The 21,970-nt window shown below is 42.3% G+C and overlaps 1 protein-coding gene and 1 long non-coding RNA gene across 2 annotated transcripts; both read right to left on the reverse strand.

Annotated features, from left to right (window-relative positions):
- Positions 1 to 336: 336 nt before the first annotated feature.
- On the reverse strand, positions 337 to 2,317 carry LOC110496165 (uncharacterized). The gene is made up of 10 exons (XM_090209456.1): positions 2,312 to 2,317; positions 1,973 to 2,119; positions 1,803 to 1,883; positions 1,532 to 1,681; positions 1,370 to 1,419; positions 1,188 to 1,257; positions 1,016 to 1,102; positions 830 to 928; positions 624 to 704; positions 337 to 528 (listed from the first exon to the last, which is right to left on the reverse strand). Exons 1-10 carry the CDS (start codon positions 2,315 to 2,317, stop codon positions 412 to 414), a joined length of 888 nt encoding a protein of 295 aa, XP_090065582.1. The 3' UTR covers positions 337 to 411.
- An 11,402-nt stretch (positions 2,318 to 13,719) lies between these two features.
- LOC149975527 (uncharacterized) lies at positions 13,720 to 15,512 on the reverse strand. Its single transcript, XR_016488491.1, has 3 exons — positions 15,201 to 15,512; positions 14,455 to 15,088; positions 13,720 to 14,359 (listed from the first exon to the last, which is right to left on the reverse strand). It is a non-coding gene; the product is annotated as an uncharacterized LOC149975527 (long non-coding RNA).
- Positions 15,513 to 21,970: the final 6,458 nt, after the last annotated feature.

The following is a 21,970-nucleotide window of genomic DNA, read 5'->3' on the forward strand; positions in this document are numbered from 1 at the left end:
GGAGAGAAAACAAGAGAATACATTAAATTAATGGGTGTTAAAAACTAATCAGGGTTCAACAAAGCACTTAGTCCTCAATTCCTTCAAAAGAGAGAGAGAAGGAGAAAGGAGTATGGTCCCTGCAGTAGGACTACATGCTGGCCATGAGGTTCTCCAAGTGGTACTCCAGGAGGCTGGAGAGCTCAGTGACCAGAGACTCTGGGTTAAAGTACCAGGCCAGCTGCTGGCCAAACATGTCATCTAGCAGAGCCATCAGCCCGCCCTGAAGAGAACACCACACAACACACAGAAAATGGCTCTGAGTTACTAGCTTATCAAGAGGAGAGAGACAATCAGAAATACTCCCCCTAAAATGGCATTGAAACCCTGTAAACCATGAGTAAGGAAGTACACTAAGAATATGGAAGTAACCTAGACTCTTACACTGAGCTGCAGCAGGTATCTGTCAGCCTCTGGCTCCATGTTGGCAGCAGTGGGCAGGAAGGAGTACAGGAGAGCGTACAGACGCTCCACGAACCCACCAGGGTGCTAAAGGAAACAAAGGAGGAGAAAAGAGGAGAGGAATTTAAGTGAAACTGCTAATAGACAGATATCAAAACATGTACCAGTGAGATGCTACTTACCACCATCAGGGACTTCTGAGCTGTCATCATCCCAAACAGCACCAGCTCAAAGAGGACATCTATCATGTTCATATGATGGATCTAGGACAAGAAAACAACATGTTTGGAGAAAATAGGAATGATTTCATATAGATCAGCTACTGTGATGTATAAAAGACATGCATGTAGAAGAACTCAGTGAGACTTGAAAGAGTTCATGAACTCACCTTTGCCTCAGCCAGCTCCCTCTCAATGTCATTCCGCTTGGAGGGGTCACTCAGGTAGTCCACAAAGTCGTTATAGGTACTTATGAACTTGGCCTCGTCCTATGACAAAGAAAAGATAATATTTTAGTGAACAGAACACATTTCCCCTCAGGGACGCTCTCTTTCCCTTGAAAGAGAATGAGTTACCATGTGGTTGGCCTGAACCAGTGCGCCCAGGAGGACCTTTCCCGCCACAAACAGATGGTTCCTGCTCAGGGTGGAACCAAGCAGGGTCTAGGGAAGAGTTAGGGTGAGACATCTTCCTCTAGGAGACAGAACAAGAAGTCACAGAGAGAAAAAGAAAAGTGGGTCCACTCACAGTGAAGGCCTGGCGCAGGGAGACGAGCCTCAGGGCGATGTCCTCCACTCTCTTGGTGGTAAGGTAGAGGCTGTGGAAGGGAGGGAATGGAGCATGTCAACCATTAGAGTCAATGGGGGATAACAGCATTATGACCACTATCCTTCTGCATCTGACAGGCCCAGACATTTAGAGGAACTCACTTTAGCAGAGGAACCTCCCTCTCCTCAGGCAGCAGCTCCTCCTCCCAGCCCTACGACAACAAAACAAGCATTCAAAATCAGTGACCAATGACATGACAAACAATCGGTCAATGGAAGGATCTTAATGCTCCTAGTCAATAGTATGTGTGTGTAACGTCTGACCTCATGGCAGTTGTGGCCCTCAGGCTCTGGGTCAGTGAACTGCTGAGTGGTGGGCGTAGAGAAGGAGGCAGCCTCCGACCACGCTGAAGAGGAGAGAAGCTCGTCCAGCCCCATGTGGAGAGTGGTGTACACCACTGAGACATCAGTCTGCTACTCAAAACACACACAACACACCTGTTTACTACACACACGTTATTAGAAAACACACCAAATCTAATGAAAAAATGCCCAGTAATGTCTAGTCTATATACAAAGGAAATTGTTTATTTACCTGGTAGCAGCCAAGCGTCACGTCCACAGACGTCTCGTGGCGGAGGTGAGACGCATAGTGGGTCACCCTGCCAGCCACACGCTAACAGAGAGAGAATACATGTTAAGGCCAAATGGAATAAGTGAAGAAAAGCCTAATCTAATACTATTTCAGTAGTATTTCCGTCTTACCTGGATCCAAGTGATGGACTGCACTTTGGTGGCACAGTAGGGGATGCCCTCTGGACAAAGCCTGGCTGTCTCCTTGGAGATGGCCCACACCAGTTGAGTCTCCAGGCCTCTCACCCTACTCACGTGGTGCATCCTCACCACCACCTGCTGTTGAGATAAACAACAAGACAACATCAACAAAACCACTTCAGCAATTGCTGTGACACATTTCCATCAAGATCAAATGACTGACAATGTAGGATTGGGAAGTTACAAAGACATAAACCTGGGATCCCCCACGCATGTAGGTGATGATGGGGCTGATGAACTGGAAAGTTCTCCAAGCTATAACCACCGGACCGGCATTGTTCTGCACATTACAATACATTCATGTTGGAAACAGTAAACATTGTAACAGTGATGTGACTGTGTGTGTGTGGTCTCTTACCCTGATCACAACAGGCCCACAGTACAGGGGGCTGAACCTAATCAGAATCAACTGCCAATTGCCAGTGACCTCCTAAAGCAGAAAGCAGACAAGATATGTGTTTAATGTCTGAGACACAACTTGGATATCTGGGATATTTTTCAAACATAAAACCCCAAACTTTCTGAAAATTGTACCTCAAAGATAGTCTGCACATCTGGCACATCCTCAAGGATGATAGCAGCATTCTGGACATCAAGGAGGGCTGGCAGCTGTGGAATATCTGGCACATCATCCAATGGCACATCCAACTGGACCTCATCCAGGACAGTTGTTTCTAAAATTAGGAACATTGGAATATAAAATAAACAATTGTTAGGACACAACGTAGCAAGATTGCTAATACTAGCTAGCTAGGTAGCAAAAGTCGATCGCTGTGCAACAGTTACTAAAGTGAATGTTAGCTAGCAAGCTAGCTAGCTACAACATCTCTGGCACAAGCATTTTTGCCAAGTCTGAATTATAGAAATACACAACATTTCGCAAATTATAATGACATTGTTAAATGAAGTAAAAACAGAGTTTTAAACTCCACATACCCTCTTCGAAGTCGCTGTCACTGTCCATCTGTCGACGATCACGAACCCTGCAAAACAGAAAAAGACAAGAAAAACGAGCCACAAATGAATTTGAACAACCTGTCGACGCAGTAGGCCGCAGACGTCCACGCACTCTCTCCGTCAGTCTTGAAAAGCACCCAGGCATTTTCCAGTTGATTGTTCAGGTCTGAAAAATCAATCCAGTTTGTTGTCAGCAGCAAACAGAAGTTGTTGTTTTCGCACAGAAAACGTTCCATAGAACGTCGGTTGGATGTATCTTGGCAACACACGTTCGAAAATGATTGTTTACAAAATGGACTACTGTGTTGCCATAGAAATTAGTTTGGAATTCTATGATTCCTTTTAGAATCCGTTAAAATTGCTTGTCAACATTCTATTGACGTTGAAGTGCTCCTTCGTAGTTCAGTTGATAGAGCATGACGCTTGCAACGCCAGGGTAGTGGGTTCGATTCCCGTCACCACCCATACATAAACGACAACAGGTTTTATTGTAATTCGCTTTGGATAAAAGCGTCTGATGAATGACATATATATTATTTTTATATAGTCACTTATACAATGTAGAGAGAAAAATTGTCAATTCAAGAGGGCGCTACGAAATTCATGTCCAAACGTCGTTTTTTTTGCCTGATGTCATTACAAATGACATAGAATTAATCATTAGCTTGTTCTCTACAATATTATAACATTCATATACTTGTACTTGACAGTGTTGATGAAATAATAACGATAATTTGCTGTGACCATTGCTAGTTTAGACTACACAGAACTTGGTTGTATGTGTTTCATATTTGGTGTTGTGGGGTTAAATTCTGAGTAAATCGTCGGTAACTTTTCAACCATATATGGTAGAGACATTTAGACTATTGTTTTCTGATATAATGTTCTATTGATTGGGCATATTTGTAAACAGTGAATGAATTAATAATTGTATGGGTGTACACCCTATATATTTGGGGCTATTTTGACACCAGATGCTTTCCTATATCGTTGGTATAATATAAAATACAAATAACAAAATATAGTGTTTTATAAAGTCACTAGCTAGGTTGGAAGAATGAGACAAACAAGGTTATTTTTTTTGTGTGTTGTTTAACCCCTGAAAGTATAGTCTTTGCGACAGTGGGCAATAAAGTATTTTGGAGGACTTATTGACCAAATTCAGACACAGCCCACGGAAAAAATCACGGAAGGCTCTACACTACCGGTCAAAAGTTTTAGAACACCTACTCATTCAAGGGGTTTTCTTTATTTTTACTATTTTCTACATTGAAGAAAAATATTGAAGACATCTAAACGATGAAATAACACATATGGAATCATGTAGTAACCAAAAAAGTGTCAAACAAATCCAAATATATTTTAGATTCTTCAAAGTAGCCACCCTATGCCTCGATGACAGCTTTGCACACGCTTGGCATTCTCTCAACCAGCTTCATGAGAAGGTCACCTGGAATGCATTTCAATTAACAGGTGTGCCTTCTTAAAAGTGGATTTTTTTTCTCCATTTTAATGCGTTTGACCCAATCAATTGTGTTGTGACAAGGTAGGGGGAGTATACAGAAGATATCCGTATTTGGCAAAATACCAAGTCCATATTATGGCAAGAACAGCTCAAATAAGCAAAGAGAAACAACAGTCAATCATTACTTTATGACATGAAGGTCAGTCAATACGGAATATGGTTCCAGCGTGGTATGGTTCCATCCTCTTTTATTTGAAGTGAAACACACAGAAAACGGGAAGCTAATGTAGTGCTCGCAGGCAACTAGACATAGACAAGATCTCACAACCACAGTGGGGAAAAGGCTGCCTAAATATGATCAGAGACAACGCTAAACAGCTGCCTCTGATTGGGAACCATACCAGGCCAACATAGAAATACAAAAACTACAGTACCCACCCTAGTCACACCCTGACCTAACCAAAATAGAGAATAGAAAGGCTCTCTAAGGTCAGAGCATGACAATAAGTTCATTAGAGTTACCAGCCTCAGATATTCCTGCCCAAATAAATGCCACAGAGTTCAAGTAACTGACACATCTCAACATCAACTGTTCAGAGGAGGCTGTGTGAATCAGGCCTTTATGGTTGAATGGCTGCAAAGAAACCACTATTAAATGATTAAACTATTAAATTAGACTTAATTGGGCAAAGAAACACAATACATTTGTCCTTTGGTCTGGAGTCCAAATGTGAGATTTTTGGTTCCAACTGCCATGTCTTTGTGAGATGCAGTGTGGGTGAACAGATGATCTCTGCATGTGTATTTCCTGCCATAAAGCATGGAGGAGGAGGTGTTATGGTGTGGAGGTGCTTTGCTGTTGACACTGTCTGTGATTGATTTAGAATTCACACTTAACCAGCATGGCTACAACAGCATTCTGCAGCTATACGCCATCCCATCTGGTTTGGGCTTAGTGGGACTATCATTCGTTTTTATAAATTATTATTACAAAAATAATAATAATTGTTTGTTACTTTTACACCTTTTTCGTGGTATCGAATTGGTAGTTACAGTCTTGTCTCATCGCTGCAACTCCCGTATGGACTGGGGAGAGGCGAAGGTTGAGAGCCGTGCGTCCTCCAAAACACAACCCAGCCAAGCCGCACTGCTTCTTGACACAATGCCTGCTTAACCCGGAGGCCAGACGCACCGATATGTGGGAGGAAACACCATACACCTGGCAACCCTGTCAGCGTGCATTGCGCCCGGCTCGCCACAGGAGTCGCTAGAGCGCGATGGGACAAGAACATCCCTACCGACAAAACCCTCCCCTAACCCGGACGACGCTGGGCCAACTGTGTGCCGCCCCACAGGTCTCCCGGTCGCGGCCGGCTGCGACAGAGCCTGGACTCCAACCAGGATCTCTAACTGCACAGCTTGCCTTAGACCACTGTGCCACTCAGGAGAATTCATTTGTTTTTCAACAGGACAATGACCCAGCACACCTCCAGGCTGTTTAAGGGCTATTTTACCAAAAAGGAGAGTGACGGAGTGCTGCATCAGATGACCTGGCCTCCACAATCCCCCGACCTCAACCAAACAGATGTTTTGAGATGAGTAGGACCGCAGAGTAAAGGAATAACAGCCAACAAGTGCTCAGCATATGTGGGAACTCCTTCAAGACTGTTGGAAAAGCATTCCAGGTGAAGTTGGTTGAGAGAATGCCAAGAGTGTGCAAAGCTGTCATCAAGGCAAAGGGTGGCTAAAAGTGGCTTAAAGAATCTCAAATATATTACATGTTTTGATATGTTTCACACTTTTTGGGTTCCTATATGATTCCATATGTGTTATTTCATCATTTTGACATCTTCACTATTATTCAACAATGTAGAAAATAGTAAAAAATTAAGAAAAACCCTTGCATGAGTAGGTGTTCTAATAGCAATAAAGCACCCCTGGGGTTTGTGGTATCTGGCCCCTCCTTGGGCCTTATTGCTTAAATAACCCATATCTCTTTTATAACAGGATATTATCATTGACTATATGAAAGTGCATGTATGAATGAGTCTGATTTACCGTTTTCAATGGCAGGTTCACCTTCTGAAGCCGGATGAGGTTCCCAAAGCGTGCTGCGCACCCACCAAGCTCAGTCCCATCTCTGTACTCTTCTATGATGACAACAACAACGTGATCCTAAAGAAGCATCGCAACATGGTGGTCAAGACCTGTGGATGCCTGTGACACCAGTGGTAGCCCATCTATCTATTCTACATCATTTTAATCAACTTAATTGCCATTGTTCCAAAAGATAAAAACAGGGTAATATAACTTGCAACCAGCAGTTGATAGCAATAATCTGTCAATATGCTGATATATACTATGTATCTAATATATTGATTTAGAGTCAGAGTGGTATATGAACAACACCCATTGGACTTATAACCACTTCAATTTTGATTAACTAAACTATTCAAATCTACAGTAATTCAGATAATTACATCACCCCTTCATGTCACATATTCTGTGACCAATCAAAGCTGTAAAGTACTGTATCATAAGTGCAATCAATGCTAAAATTCTTGTTGAACCATACATTTTTTCTCATCTCTTTTAGATGTACTAAACATGGTTTGCAAAACGTACACATATTTTTCTTCTTCTTTAATCATACTTTTAACCAGTACAAGTTAGTAACAATGGAAAATGATAACATGGGAAGAAATGTTTGGCCATTTTTGTATGTACAGAGGAACAAATACACAGTGATGTATGTCCTTGTCAACAGATATCTGGAGGACTGTATACCGCTATATTTGTAATAAATAAACTATACTGAACAAAAAAACGCAACATGTAAAAGGTTGGTCCCATGTTTCATGAGCTGAAATTAAAGATCTCGGAAATGTTCTATACGCCTCAAGTTTTTTAGTGAGCATTTCTCCATCCACATTGAAAGGTGCACCATATCAAGAAGCTGATCAAACAGCATGATCATTACACAGGTGCACCTTTTGCTGGGGACAAAAGGCCACTAAAATGTGCAGTTTTGTCACAACACAATGCCACAGATGTCTGAAGTTCTGAGGGATTGTGCAATTAGTATGCGGACTGCAGGAATGTCCACAAGAGCTGCTGCAAGAGAATTGAATGTTGATTTCTCGACCATAAGTCGCCTCCAGCGTCATTTTAGAGAATTTGGCAGTACATCCAACCGCCAATTTTCCTGTCCTGCTAGCCATTCAAAATGTAACGATTACTTTTGGGTGTCAGGGAAAATGTATGGAGTAAAAATAACATTATTTTCCTTAGAAATGTAGTGAAGTTAAAGTAAAAATTGTCAAAAATATAAATAGTAAAGTACAGATACCCCCAAAAACAACTTAAGTAGTACTTTAAAGTATTTTTACTTAAGTACTTTACACCACTGGAGGTGCTTCAATAGAGTCTGACGTTCAGGGGTGGTTGGACATATAAGATGGGGTGCTGGTGAGCTTCTGCCCCCAGTCGTCACACAAATATTCCCCCACCCATGTCCAGGGGTCTCAGTGTTATGTCCCTTGACGCCATTATACCAGTCGCAGTGTTCAAATCGTGTATCTGTGAATCACAACATGAAAGACGATGAGTGACAACATTTCCACATGTTGAGCAATACAACATATAACTGAAGCATACAGTAGTGCAAGAGTTTGCTGCTGACATCTCTACAATATGTAAAACACTAAACAACAATGGTGTTCATGGGAGGACACCACGGAAGAAGCCACTGCTGTCCAAAAAAAACTTTGCTGCACGTCTGAAGTTTGCAAAAGTGCACCTACATGTTCCAAAATATTCTGAAGACAGATGAAACTACAGTTGGGTTGTTTGGAAGAACACACACCATGTGTGGAGAAAAAAAAAGGCACAGCAACATCAAAACCTCATACCAACTGTAAAGTATGGTGGATGGAGCGTCGTGGATTGGTGTTGTTTTGCTGCTTCAGGGCCTGGACAGCTTGCTATCATCGAGGGGAAAAATAAATTCCCAAGTTTATCAAAACATTTTGCAGGAGAATGTTAGGCTATCTGTCCGCCAATTGAAGCTCAACAGAAGATGGGTGATGCAACAGGACAACGACCCAAAACACAGAAGTAAATCAACAACAGAATGGCTTCAACAGAAGAAAAAACGCCTTCTGGAGTGGCCCAGTCAGAATCCTGACCTCAACCCGATTGAGATGCTGTGGCATGATCTCAAGAGAGCAGTTTACAGCAGACATCCCAAGAATATTGCTGAACTGAAATAGTTTTGTAAAGAGGAATGATCCAAAATTCCTCCTGACAGTTGTGCCGATCTGATCCACAACTACAGAAAATGTTTGGTTGAGGTTATTGCTGCCAAAGGAGGGTCAACCAGTTAAGTCCAAGGGTTCACATACTTTTCCCACCCTGCACTGTGAATGTTTACACAGTGTTTTCAATAAAGATATGAAAACGTATAATTGTGTGTTATTAGTTTAAGCAGACTTTGTTTGTCTATGTTGTGACCTAGGTGAAGGTTAGATCACATTTTATGATCAATTTTTGCAGAAATCCAGGTATTTCCAAAGGGTTTGCATACTTTTTCTTGCCACTGTATACTGCATCTTACCCCAACTGTAGGTCCGTTGTGTGTGTCATCATTTTAAGCCTCAACATCAACCAGCTCTGGTGGCATTGGGGACTTGGGATGCTTGCTCTCAAAGTGCTGTTTGAATGTCTTCGGATCCGGCATCTGCGTCTGTAAGGGTCAGGTAAGGAATGGAGGATATTAACAATCATTGGCTGAGACTGAATTTTCGGGTGACAAACAAACAAAGTAATAAGATGCATCAAACTACTACACATCACACAGGCCAGTACAATGGCCTGCACTGAGAGAAACCTAAAGGTAGGCACGTGAAACGTTCAGGTTGCTGCACAGACTATGGAGGCTCTAATCTAGAGTGCCAAGCATTTGTTCAACTCTCTAAATGGTTAAATGACTCTGACGTTCAGGGTTGGTTGGAGAGACTGCTGGTGCCAGTCTGCCCCTGTTTTAGGTTGTCACACAAATTGTCACACAAATATTCCTCCACCCATGTTCAGGGGTCTCAGTGTTATGTCCCTTGAAATATACACTGCTCAAAAAAATAAAGGGAACACTTAAACAACACAATGTAACTCCAGGTCAATCACACTTCTGTGAAATCAAACTGTCCACCTAGGAAGCAACACTGATTGACAATAAATGTCACATGCTGTTGTGCAAATGGAATAGACAACAGGTGGAAATTATAGGCATTTAGCAAGACACCCCCAATAAAGGAGTGGTTCTACAGGTGGGGACCACAGACCACTTCTCAGTTCCTATGCTTCCTGGCTGATGTTTTGGTCACTTTTGAATGCTGGCGGTGCTTTCACTCTAGTGGTAGCATGAGATGGAGTCTACAACCCACACAAGTGGCTCAGGTAGTGCAGCTCATCCAGGATGGCACATCAATGCGAGATGTGGCAAGAAGGTTTGCTGTGTCTGTCAGCGTAGTGTCCAGAGCATTGAGGCACTACCAGGAGACAGGCCAGTACATCCGGAGATGTGGAGGAGGCCGTAGGAGGGCAACAACCCAGCAGCAGGACCGCTACCTCCGCCTTTGTGCAAGGAGGAGCAGGAGGAGCACTGCCAGAGCCCTGCAAAATGACCTCCAGCAGGCCACAAATGTGCATGTGTCTGCTCAAATGGTCAGAAAGAGACTCCATGAGGGTGGTATGAGGGCCCGACGTCCACAGGTGGGGGTTGTGCTTACAGCCCAACACCGTGCAGGACGTTTGGCATTTGCGAGAGAACACGAAGATTGGCAAATTCGTCACTGGCGCCCTGTGCTCTTCACAGATGAAAGCAGGTTGACACTGAGCACATGTGACAGACGTGACAGTCTGGAGACGCCGTGGAGAACGTTCTGCTGCCTGCAACATCCTCCAGCATGACCCGTTTGGCGGTGGGTCAGTCATGGTGTGGGGTGGCATTTCTTTGGGGGGCCACACAGCCCTCCATGTGCTCACCAGAGGTAGCCTGACTGCCAATAGGTACCGAGATGAGATCCTCAGACCCCTTGTAAGACCATATGCTGGTGTGGTTGGCCCTGGGTTCCTCCTAATGCAAGACAATGCTAGACCTCATGTGGCTGGAGTGTGTCAGCAGTTCCTGCAAGAGGAAGGCATTGATGCTATGGCCCGCCCGTTCCCCAGACCTGAATCCAATTGAGCACATCTGGGACATCATGTCTCGCTCCATCCACCAATGCCACGTTGCACCACAGACTGTCCAGGAGTTGGCGGATGCTTTAGTCCAGGTCTGGGAGGAGATCCCTCAGTAGACCATCAGGAGCATGCCCAGGCGTTGTAGGGAGGTCATACAGGCGCGTGGAGGCCACACACACTACTGAGCCTCATTTTGACTTGTTTTAAGGACATTACATCAAAGTTGGATCAGCCTGTAGTGTGGTTTTCCACTTTAATTTTGAGTGTGACTCCAAATCCAGACCTCCATGGGTTGATAAATTTGATTTCCATTGATAATTTGTGTGTGATTTTGTTGTCAGCGCATTCAACTATGTACAGAAAAAAGTATTCAATAAGAATATTTCATTCATTCAGATCTAGGATGTGTTATTTTTTTGAGCAGTGTATGTACTTTTGGTAATACTTTGTGAGTAAGCAACAAATACAATCATCTTAAATTGCCATGTTGAATTTTTTTGCCATAGTAAATTGCGCACATTTCCCTAATGCTGACAGTTTGTGTTACTACCTTACACAAGCCTGCATTTTCACCCTATAAAACTTGGAATTACACAAAATGTTAACCTCAGATTGGTGATGTTAGTCTAAAAGTTTATAGACTTCACGATGACATAAGATTGATTGTTTTAAACAGATCAGTCAGTATCTTAGGTTTTGTACCATTGATTTTTCCAAGCGCTGGGATGCGCAGAAGTTAGAATGCAGAGTTAATGAAATGCCCAGGAACTGGCACAGAAAATTTGGGTCGGTCTCTCCATAAAAGTCAATGGCCGCACACCAATACATGGATTTGATAATCAATCTATTACTTAAATAGCAGTCAACTGTTGTCACTGTTGTTATTCTATAGAGGGTCGTGATTCGTTTAGGTTAACTAACCAAAAAAGTGGTCTGGTCTTTTTTCCATGATGGAAGCCTCCCGAAATCAACATCCAACATTCCAAATTGTAGATATAAGCCTTCAAGTACTCATCTAACCAACTTCTTCAGGGCCAGCCAGGCCCCCTGTTGCCCCCCACGCGCCCTGAAACCCAACCCCATAAGAAGAAGCCCAAATACGACCTGCCCTTGCCCAGTTTCCATACAAGGTCAGGGGACAACACTGGTTTTTCGTCTTCTAGTTAAACTTGTTTTATGCACAGTTTAAAGGGATAGCTCATCCCAATTACAAAATTACTTAAATTGCGTTTACATTTAATTTGAAATCCAATGCATCCAAAGTGTACATTAGTCTTTCCTGGTTCATAACATACTTTTTGGTCCCTTTCAGTTCACAGCCATATCAACAGTGGGCGTCAGGCTTGTAAGAGACATGAATTATATGTGAGATTCAGTGAACAAGGCTGGAAAGTGAGATTCTATCTCTCTTAACTACTCATTGTACTGAATAGATAATCAGGAGCTAACATTGTACCACCTTATTTGCTGTAACACAGTATTTTTAGGGAAGCAAGGCATGTGTAGGATGTGCATTGTAGAGTATGTTCTTTGCATTCTTTATCATGTATTTCTCATAGAAAGTGTCAGGAAGGTGTATTGGAGGCGAAGTGCAGGAGAGCAGATTATAATGAACAGGCGCACTTTATTATAGTTCCAAAAAATGAGAGCACTACATGAAACAAACGCGCTCAAAAAACAGAACATAAAAGTAGAGCATGAAAACAATTACACACACAAAACACATGATGGAAATCAGAGGGTTAAATACAAGTAGCTTAATTGGGGAAATGAAAACCAGGTCTGTATGGAAACAAGACAAAACAAGTGTATATACGAATAATGGAACGGCGATGGCTAGAAAGCCGGTGACGTCGATCGCTGAACGCCGCCCGAACAAGGAGAGGGGCTGACAGTCTATTCTCGTCATTTATCTAAGAAATCGAATGACAAGATATGGTATTTCTCTCCGTTTTAACTGAGTATCGGCTCCTACGGGTTACTCTGCCTTCTACTGTGATGGAGAATGCCTCTACCCTCTGTGTTCCTGCATGAACACCACCACCCACACTATGGTCCAACTAGTGGTCAGTATGCACTACTACACCCTTTCTCACATGAATGTTAACATTACTGGTTTCAGTGGGAAAGATGGTAAATGGTTCAGACATTAATGACATAAAAAACTAAGATACCCAAGTTACCTCAGTCTATAATGGCAGACTGTTAATGTAGAGTAGGGATAGTGAGAAGTAACTTTCAAGACTGAAGCAATTATCCCCTCTAGTGGTATACTTTATACTGTACCAGGTTACTACACACAGTGATAATACAAAACATTGAGGACACCTGCTCTTTCCATGACATAGACTGACCAAGTGAAAGCTATGATCCCTTATTGATGTCACTTGTTGAATCCGCTTCAATCAGTGTAGATGAAGGGGAATTAAAGAAAGATTTTAAAACCTTGAGAGAATTGAGACATGGATTGTGTGTGTCATTCAGAGGGTGAATCGGCAAGACAAAAGATTTAACTGTCTTTGAACGGGGTATGGTATTAGGTGCCAGGCGCACCGGGTTAAGTGTGTCAAGAACTGCAACACTGCTGTGTTTTTCATGCTCAACAGTTTCCCCATGTGTCTCAAGAATGGTCCACCACCCAAAGGACGTCCAGCCAACTTGACACAACATGGGCCAGCATCCTTGTGGAACGCTTAGGGCAGCTTGTAGAGTCCATGCCCCGACGAATTGAGGCTGTTCTCAGGGGAAAAGGGTGTGCAACTCAATATTAGGAAATGTTCCTAATGTTTTGTGCACTCAGTGTATGTAGTCCTACATGTTTTTAAATAGTACACTATCACACACAGTACAAAACCATATAAAGTGTGGGCCTGTAGTATCTGTAAATCAACAAAACATTGTTTTTATTTCCATTTTCAAATAAAGCATCATTGTTCATGTAATAATCTAATATCAATATTAGAACTCTAGGAAAAGGTCATGAAATCAAATAAATGAAAAGACAGAAAGCAAAATGTTTTTGAACTACAACTTATTTTATTTAAAAATGTAAAAATCAATGCAAAGTAATGTAGTGCATTGGTGTCTCGATCCCTGTTGGGTGGCAAAGTGTCACAAGAATCCTGTGGGGAGAGAAAACAAGAGAATACATTAAATTAATGGGTGTTAAAAACTAATCAGGGTTCAACAAAGCACTTAGTCCTCAATTCCTTCAAAAGAGAGAGAGAAGGAGAAAGGAGTATGGTCCCTGCAGTAGGACTACATGCTGGCCATGAGGTTCTCCAAGTGGTACTCCAGGAGGCTGGAGAGCTCAGTGACCAGAGACTCTGGGTTAAAGTACCAGGCCAGCTGCTGACCAAACATGTCATCTAGCAGAGCCATCAGCCCGCCCTGAAGAGAACACCACACAACACACAGAAAATGGCTCTGAGTTACTAGCTTATCAAGAGGAGAGAGACAATCAGAAATACTCCCCCTAAAATGGCATTGAAACCCTGTAAACCATGAGTAAGGAAGTACACTAAGAATATGGAAGTAACCTAGACTCTTACACTGAGCTGCAGCAGGTATCTGTCAGCCTCTGGCTCCATGTTGGCAGCAGTGGGCAGGAAGGAGTACAGGAGAGCGTACAGACGCTCCACGAACCCACCAGGGTGCTAAAGGAAACAAAGGAGGAGAAAAGAGGAGAGGAATTTAAGTGAAACTGCTAATAGACAGATATCAAAACATGTACCAGTGAGATGCTACTTACCACCATCAGGGACTTCTGAGCTGTCATCATCCCAAACAGCACCAGCTCAAAGAGGACATCTATCATGTTCATATGATGGATCTAGGACAAGAAAACAACATGTTTGGAGAAAATAGGAATGATTTCATATAGATCAGCTACTGTGATGTATAAAAGACATGCATGTAGAAGAACTCAGTGAGACTTGAAAGAGTTCATGAACTCACCTTTGCCTCAGCCAGCTCCCTCTCAATGTCATTCCGCTTGGAGGGGTCACTCAGGTAGTCCACAAAGTCGTTATAGGTACTTATGAACTTGGCCTCGTCCTATGACAAAGAAAAGATAATATTTTAGTGAACAGAACACATTTCCCCTCAGGGACGCTCTCTTTCCCTTGAAAGAGAATGAGTTACCATGTGGTTGGCCTGAACCAGTGCGCCCAGGAGGACCTTTCCCGCCACAAACAGATGGTTCCTGCTCAGGGTGGAACCAAGCAGGGTCTAGGGAAGAGTTAGGGTGAGACATCTTCCTCTAGGAGACAGAACAAGAAGTCACAGAGAGAAAAAGAAAAGTGGGTCCACTCACAGTGAAGGCCTGGCGCAGGGAGACGAGCCTCAGGGCGATGTCCTCCACTCTCTTGGTGGTAAGGTAGAGGCTGTGGAAGGGAGGGAATGGAGCATGTCAACCATTAGAGTCAATGGGGGATAACAGCATTATGACCACTATCCTTCTGCATCTGACAGGCCCAGACATTTAGAGGAACTCACTTTAGCAGAGGAACCTCCCTCTCCTCAGGCAGCAGCTCCTCCTCCCAGCCCTACGACAACAAAACAAGCATTCAAAATCAGTGACCAATGACATGACAAACAATCGGTCAATGGAAGGATCTTAATGCTCCTAGTCAATAGTATGTGTGTGTAACGTCTGACCTCATGGCAGTTGTGGCCCTCAGGCTCTGGGTCAGTGAACTGCTGAGTGGTGGGCGTAGAGAAGGAGGCAGCCTCCGACCACGCTGAAGAGGAGAGAAGCTCGTCCAGCCCCATGTGGAGAGTGGTGTACACCACTGAGACATCAGTCTGCTACTCAAAACACACACAACACACCTGTTTACTACACACACGTTATTAGAAAACACACCAAATCTAATGAAAAAATGCCCAGTAATGTCTAGTCTATATACAAAGGAAATTGTTTATTTACCTGGTAGCAGCCAAGCGTCACGTCCACAGACGTCTCGTGGCGGAGGTGAGACGCATAGTGGGTCACCCTGCCAGCCACACGCTAACAGAGAGAGAATACATGTTAAGGCTAAATGGAATAAGTGAAGAAAAGCCTAATCTAATACTATTTCAATAGTATTTCCGTCTTACCTGGATCCAAGTGATGGACTGCACTTTGGTGGCACAGTAGGGGATGCCCTCTGGACAAAGCCTGGCTGTCTCCTTGGAGATGGCCCACACCAGTTGAGTCTCCAGGCCTCTCACCCTACTCACGTGGTGCATCCTCACCACCACCTGCTGTTGAGATAAACAACAAGACAACATCAACAAAACCACTTCAGCAATTGCTGTGACACATTTCCATCAAGATCAAATGACTGACAATGTAGGATTGGGAAGTTACAAAGACATAAACCTGGGATCCCCCACGCATGTAGGTGATGATGGGGCTGATGAACTGGAAAGTTCTCCAAGCTATAACCACCGGACCGGCATTGTTCTGCACATTACAATACATTCATGTTGGAAACAGTAAACATTGTAACAGTGATGTGACTGTGTGTGTGTGGTCTCTTACCCTGATCACAACAGGCCCACAGTACAGGGGGCTGAACCTAATCAGAATCAACTGCCAATTGCCAGTGACCTCCTAAAGCAGAAAGCAGACAAGATATGTGTTTAATGTCTGAGACACAACTTGGATATCTGGGATATTTTTCAAACATAAAACCCCAAACTTTCTGAAAATTGTACCTCAAAGATAGTCTGCACATCTGGCACATCCTCAAGGATGATAGCAGCATTCTGGACATCAAGGAGGGCTGGCAGCTGTGGAATATCTGGCACATCATCCAATGGCACATCCAACTGGACCTCATCCAGGACAGTTGTTTCTAAAATTAGGAACATTGGAATATAAAATAAACAATTGTTAGGACACAACGTAGCAAGATTGCTAATACTAGCTAGCTAGGTAGCAAAAGTCGATCGCTGTGCAACAGTTACTAAAGTGAATGTTAGCTAGCAAGCTAGCTAGCTACAACATCTCTGGCACAAGCATTTTTGCCAAGTCTGAATTATAGAAATACACAACATTTCGCAAATTATAATGACATTGTTAAATGAAGTAAAAACAGAGTTTTAAACTCCACATACCCTCTTCGAAGTCGCTGTCACTGTCCATCTGTCGACGATCACGAACCCTGCAAAACAGAAAAAGACAAGAAAAACGAGCCACAAATGAATTTGAACAACCTGTCGACGCAGTAGGCCGCAGACGTCCACGCACTCTCTCCGTCAGTCTTGAAAAGCACCCAGGCATTTTCCAGTTGATTGTTCAGGTCTGAAAAATCAATCCAGTTTGTTGTCAGCAGCAAACAGAAGTTGTTGTTTTCGCACAGAAAACGTTCCATAGAACGTCGGTTGGATGTATCTTGGCAACACACGTTCGAAAATGATTGTTTACTAAATGGACTACTGTGTTGCCATAGAAATGAGTTTGGAATTCTATGATTCCTTTTAGAATCCGTTAAAATTGCTTGTCAACATTCTATTGACGTTGAAGTGCTCCTTCGTAGTTCAGTTGATAGAGCATGACGCTTGCAACGCCAGGGTAGTGGGTTCGATTCCCGTCACCACCCATACATAAACGACAACAGGTTTTATTGTAATTCGCTTTGGATAAAAGCGTCTGATGAATGACATATATATTATTTTTATATAGTCACTTATACAATGTAGAGAGAAAAATTCTCAATTCAAGAGGGCGCTACGAAATTCATTTTCATTACAAATTCATTACAAATGACATAGAATTAATCATTAGCTTGTTCTCTACAATATTATAACATTCATATACTTGTACTTGACAGTGTTGATGAAATAATAACGATAATTTGCTGTGACCATTGCTAGTTTAGACTACACAGAACTTGGTTGTATGTGTTTCATATTTGGTGTTGTGGGGTTAAATTCTGAGTAAATCGTCGGTAACTTTTCAACCATATATGGTAGAGACATTTAGACTATTGTTTTCTGATATAATGTTCTATTGATTGGGCATATTTGTAAACATTGAATGAATTAATAATTGTATGGGTGTACACCCTATATATTTGGGGCTATTTTGACACCAGATGCTTTCCTATATCGTTGGTATAATATAAAATACAAATAACAAAATATAGTGTTTTATAAAGTCACTAGCTAGGTTGGAAGAATGAGACAAACAAGGTTATTTTTTTTTGTGTGTTGTTTAACCCCTGAAAGTATAGTCTTTGCGACAGTGGGCAATAAAGTCTTTTGGAGGACTTATTGACCAAATTCAGACACAGCCCACGGAAAAAATCACGGAAGGCTCTACACTACCGGTCAAAAGTTTTAGAACACCTACTCATTCAAGGGGTTTTCTTTATTTTTACTATTTTCTACATTGAAGAAAAATATTGAAGACATCTAAACGATGAAATAACACATATGGAATCATGTAGTAACCAAAAAAGTGTCAAACAAATCCAAATATATTTTAGATTCTTCAAAGTAGCCACCCTATGCCTCGATGACAGCTTTGCACACGCTTGGCATTCTCTCAACCAGCTTCATGAGAAGGTCACCTGGAATGCATTTCAATTAACAGGTGTGCCTTCTTAAAAGTGGATTTTTTTTCTCCATTTTAATGCGTTTGACCCAATCAATTGTGTTGTGACAAGGTAGGGGGAGTATACAGAAGATATCCGTATTTGGCAAAATACCAAGTCCATATTATGGCAAGAACAGCTCAAATAAGCAAAGAGAAACAACAGTCAATCATTACTTTATGACATGAAGGTCAGTCAATACGGAATATGGTTCCAGCGTGGTATGGTTCCATCCTCTTTTATTTGAAGTGAAACACACAGAAAACGGGAAGCTAATGTAGTGCTCGCAGGCAACTAGACATAGACAAGATCTCACAACCACAGTGGGGAAAAGGCTGCCTAAATATGATCAGAGACAACGCTAAACAGCTGCCTCTGATTGGGAACCATACCAGGCCAACATAGAAATACAAAAACTACAGTACCCACCCTAGTCACACCCTGACCTAACCAAAATAGAGAATAGAAAGGCTCTCTAAGGTCAGAGCATGACAATAAGTTCATTAGAGTTACCAGCCTCAGATATTCCTGCCCAAATAAATGCCACAGAGTTCAAGTAACTGACACATCTCAACATCAACTGTTCAGAGGAGACTGTGTGAATCAGGCCTTTATGGTTGAATGGCTGCAAAGAAACCACTATTAAATGATTAAACTATTAAATTAGACTTAATTGGGCCAAGAAACACAATACATTTGTCCTTTGGTCTGGAGTCCAAATGTGAGATTTTTGGTTCCAACTGCCATGTCTTTGTGAGATGCAGTGTGGGTGAACAGATGATCTCTGCATGTGTATTTCCTGCCATAAAGCATGGAGGAGGAGGTGTTATGGTGTGGAGGTGCTTTGCTGTTGACACTGTCTGTGATTGATTTAGAATTCACACTTAACCAGCATGGCTACAACAGCATTCTGCAGCTATACGCCATCCCATCTGGTTTGGGCTTAGTGGGACTATCATTTGTTTTTATAAATTATTATAAAAAAAATAATAATAATTGTTTGTTACTTTTACACCTTTTTCGTGGTATCGAATTGGTAGTTACAGTCTTGTCTCATCGCTGCAACTCCCGTATGGACTGGGGAGAGGCGAAGGTTGAGAGCCGTGCGTCCTCCAAAACACAACCCAGCCAAGCCGCACTGCTTCTTGACACAATGCCTGCTTAACCCGGAGGCCAGACGCACCGATATGTGGGAGGAAACACCATACACCTGGCAACCCTGTCAGCGTGCATTGCGCCCGGCTCGCCACAGGAGTCGCTAGAGCGCGATGGGACAAGAACATCCCTACCGACAAAACCCTCCCCTAACCCGGACGACGCTGGGCCAACTGTGTGCCGCCCCACAGGTCTCCCGGTCGCGGCCGGCTGCGACAGAGCCTGGACTCCAACCAGGATCTCTAACTGCACAGCTTGCCTTAGACCACTGTGCCACTCAGGAGAATTCATTTGTTTTTCAACAGGACAATGACCCAGCACACCTCCAGGCTGTTTAAGGGCTATTTTACCAAAAAGGAGAGTGACGGAGTGCTGCATCAGATGACCTGGCCTCCACAATCCCCCGACCTCAACCAAACAGATGTTTTGAGATGAGTAGGACCGCAGAGTAAAGGAATAACAGCCAACAAGTGCTCAGCATATGTGGGAACTCCTTCAAGACTGTTGGAAAAGCATTCCAGGTGAAGTTGGTTGAGAGAATGCCAAGAGTGTGCAAAGCTGTCATCAAGGCAAAGGGTGGCTAAAAGTGGCTTAAAGAATCTCAAATATATTACATGTTTTGATATGTTTCACACTTTTTGGGTTCCTATATGATTCCATATGTGTTATTTCATCATTTTGACATCTTCACTATTATTCAACAATGTAGAAAATAGTAAAAAATTAAGAAAAACCCTTGCATGAGTAGGTGTTCTAATAGCAATAAAGCACCCCTGGGGTTTGTGGTATCTGGCCCCTCCTTGGGCCTTATTGCTTAAATAACCCATATCTCTTTTATAACAGGATATTATCATTGACTATATGAAAGTGCATGTATGAATGAGTCTGATTTACCGTTTTCAATGGCAGGTTCACCTTCTGAAGCCGGATGAGGTTCCCAAAGCGTGCTGCGCACCCACCAAGCTCAGTCCCATCTCTGTACTCTTCTATGATGACAACAACAACGTGATCCTAAAGAAGCATCGCAACATGGTGGTCAAGACCTGTGGATGCCTGTGACACCAGTGGTAGCCCATCTATCTATTCTACATCATTTTAATCAACTTAATTGCCATTGTTCCAAAAGATAAAAACAGGGTAATATAACTTGCAACCAGCAGTTGATAGCAATAATCTGTCAATATGCTGATATATACTATGTATCTAATATATTGATTTAGAGTCAGAGTGGTATATGAACAACACCCATTGGACTTATAACCACTTCAATTTTGATTAACTAAACTATTCAAATCTACAGTAATTCAGATAATTACATCACCCCTTCATGTCACATATTCTGTGACCAATCAAAGCTGTAAAGTACTGTATCATAAGTGCAATCAATGCTAAAATTCTTGTTGAACCATACATTTTTTCTCATCTCTTTTAGATGTACTAAACATGGTTTGCAAAACGTACACATATTTTTCTTCTTCTTTAATCATACTTTTAACCAGTACAAGTTAGTAACAATGGAAAATGATAACATGGGAAGAAATGTTTGGCCATTTTTGTATGTACAGAGGAACAAATACACAGTGATGTATGTCCTTGTCAACAGATATCTGGAGGACTGTATACCGCTATATTTGTAATAAAATAAACTATACTGAACAAAAAAACGCAACATGTAAAAGGTTGGTCCCATGTTTCATGAGCTGAAATTAAAGATCTCGGAAATGTTCTATACGCCTCAAAAGTTTTTTAGTGAGCATTTCTCCATCCACATTGAAAGGTGCACCATATCAAGAAGCTGATTAAACAGCATGATCATTACACAGGTGCACCTTTTGCTGGGGACAAAAGGCCACTAAAATGTGCAGTTTTGTCACAACACAATGCCACAGATGTCTGAAGTTCTGAGGGATTGTGCAATTAGTATGCGGACTGCAGGAATGTCCACAAGAGCTGCTGCAAGAGAATTGAATGTTGATTTCTCGACCATAAGTCGCCTCCAGCGTCATTTTAGAGAATTTGGCAGTACATCCAACCGCCAATTTTCCTGTCCTGCTAGCCATTCAAAATGTAACGATTACTTTTGGGTGTCAGGGAAAATGTATGGAGTAAAAATAACATTATTTTCCTTAGAAATGTAGTGAAGTTAAAGTAAAAATTGTCAAAAATATAAATAGTAAAGTACAGATACCCCCAAAAACAACTTAAGTAGTACTTTAAAGTATTTTTACTTAAGTACTTTACACCACTGGAGGTGCTTCAATAGAGTCTGACGTTCAGGGGTGGTTGGACATATAAGATGGGGTGCTGGTGAGCTTCTGCCCCCAGTCGTCACACAAATATTCCCCCACCCATGTCCAGGGGTCTCAGTGTTATGTCCCTTGACGCCATTATACCAGTCGCAGTGTTCAAATCGTGTATCTGTGAATCACAACATGAAAGACGATGAGTGACAACATTTCCACATGTTGAGCAATACAACATATAACTGAAGCATACAGTAGTGCAAGAGTTTGCTGCTGACATCTC

Source organism: Oncorhynchus mykiss, chromosome 18 (genome assembly GCF_057628025.1).
Source record: "Oncorhynchus mykiss isolate SJ-2025 chromosome 18, ASM5762802v1, whole genome shotgun sequence".
In the NCBI taxonomy this organism is placed as follows: Eukaryota; Metazoa; Chordata; class Actinopteri; order Salmoniformes; family Salmonidae; genus Oncorhynchus; species Oncorhynchus mykiss.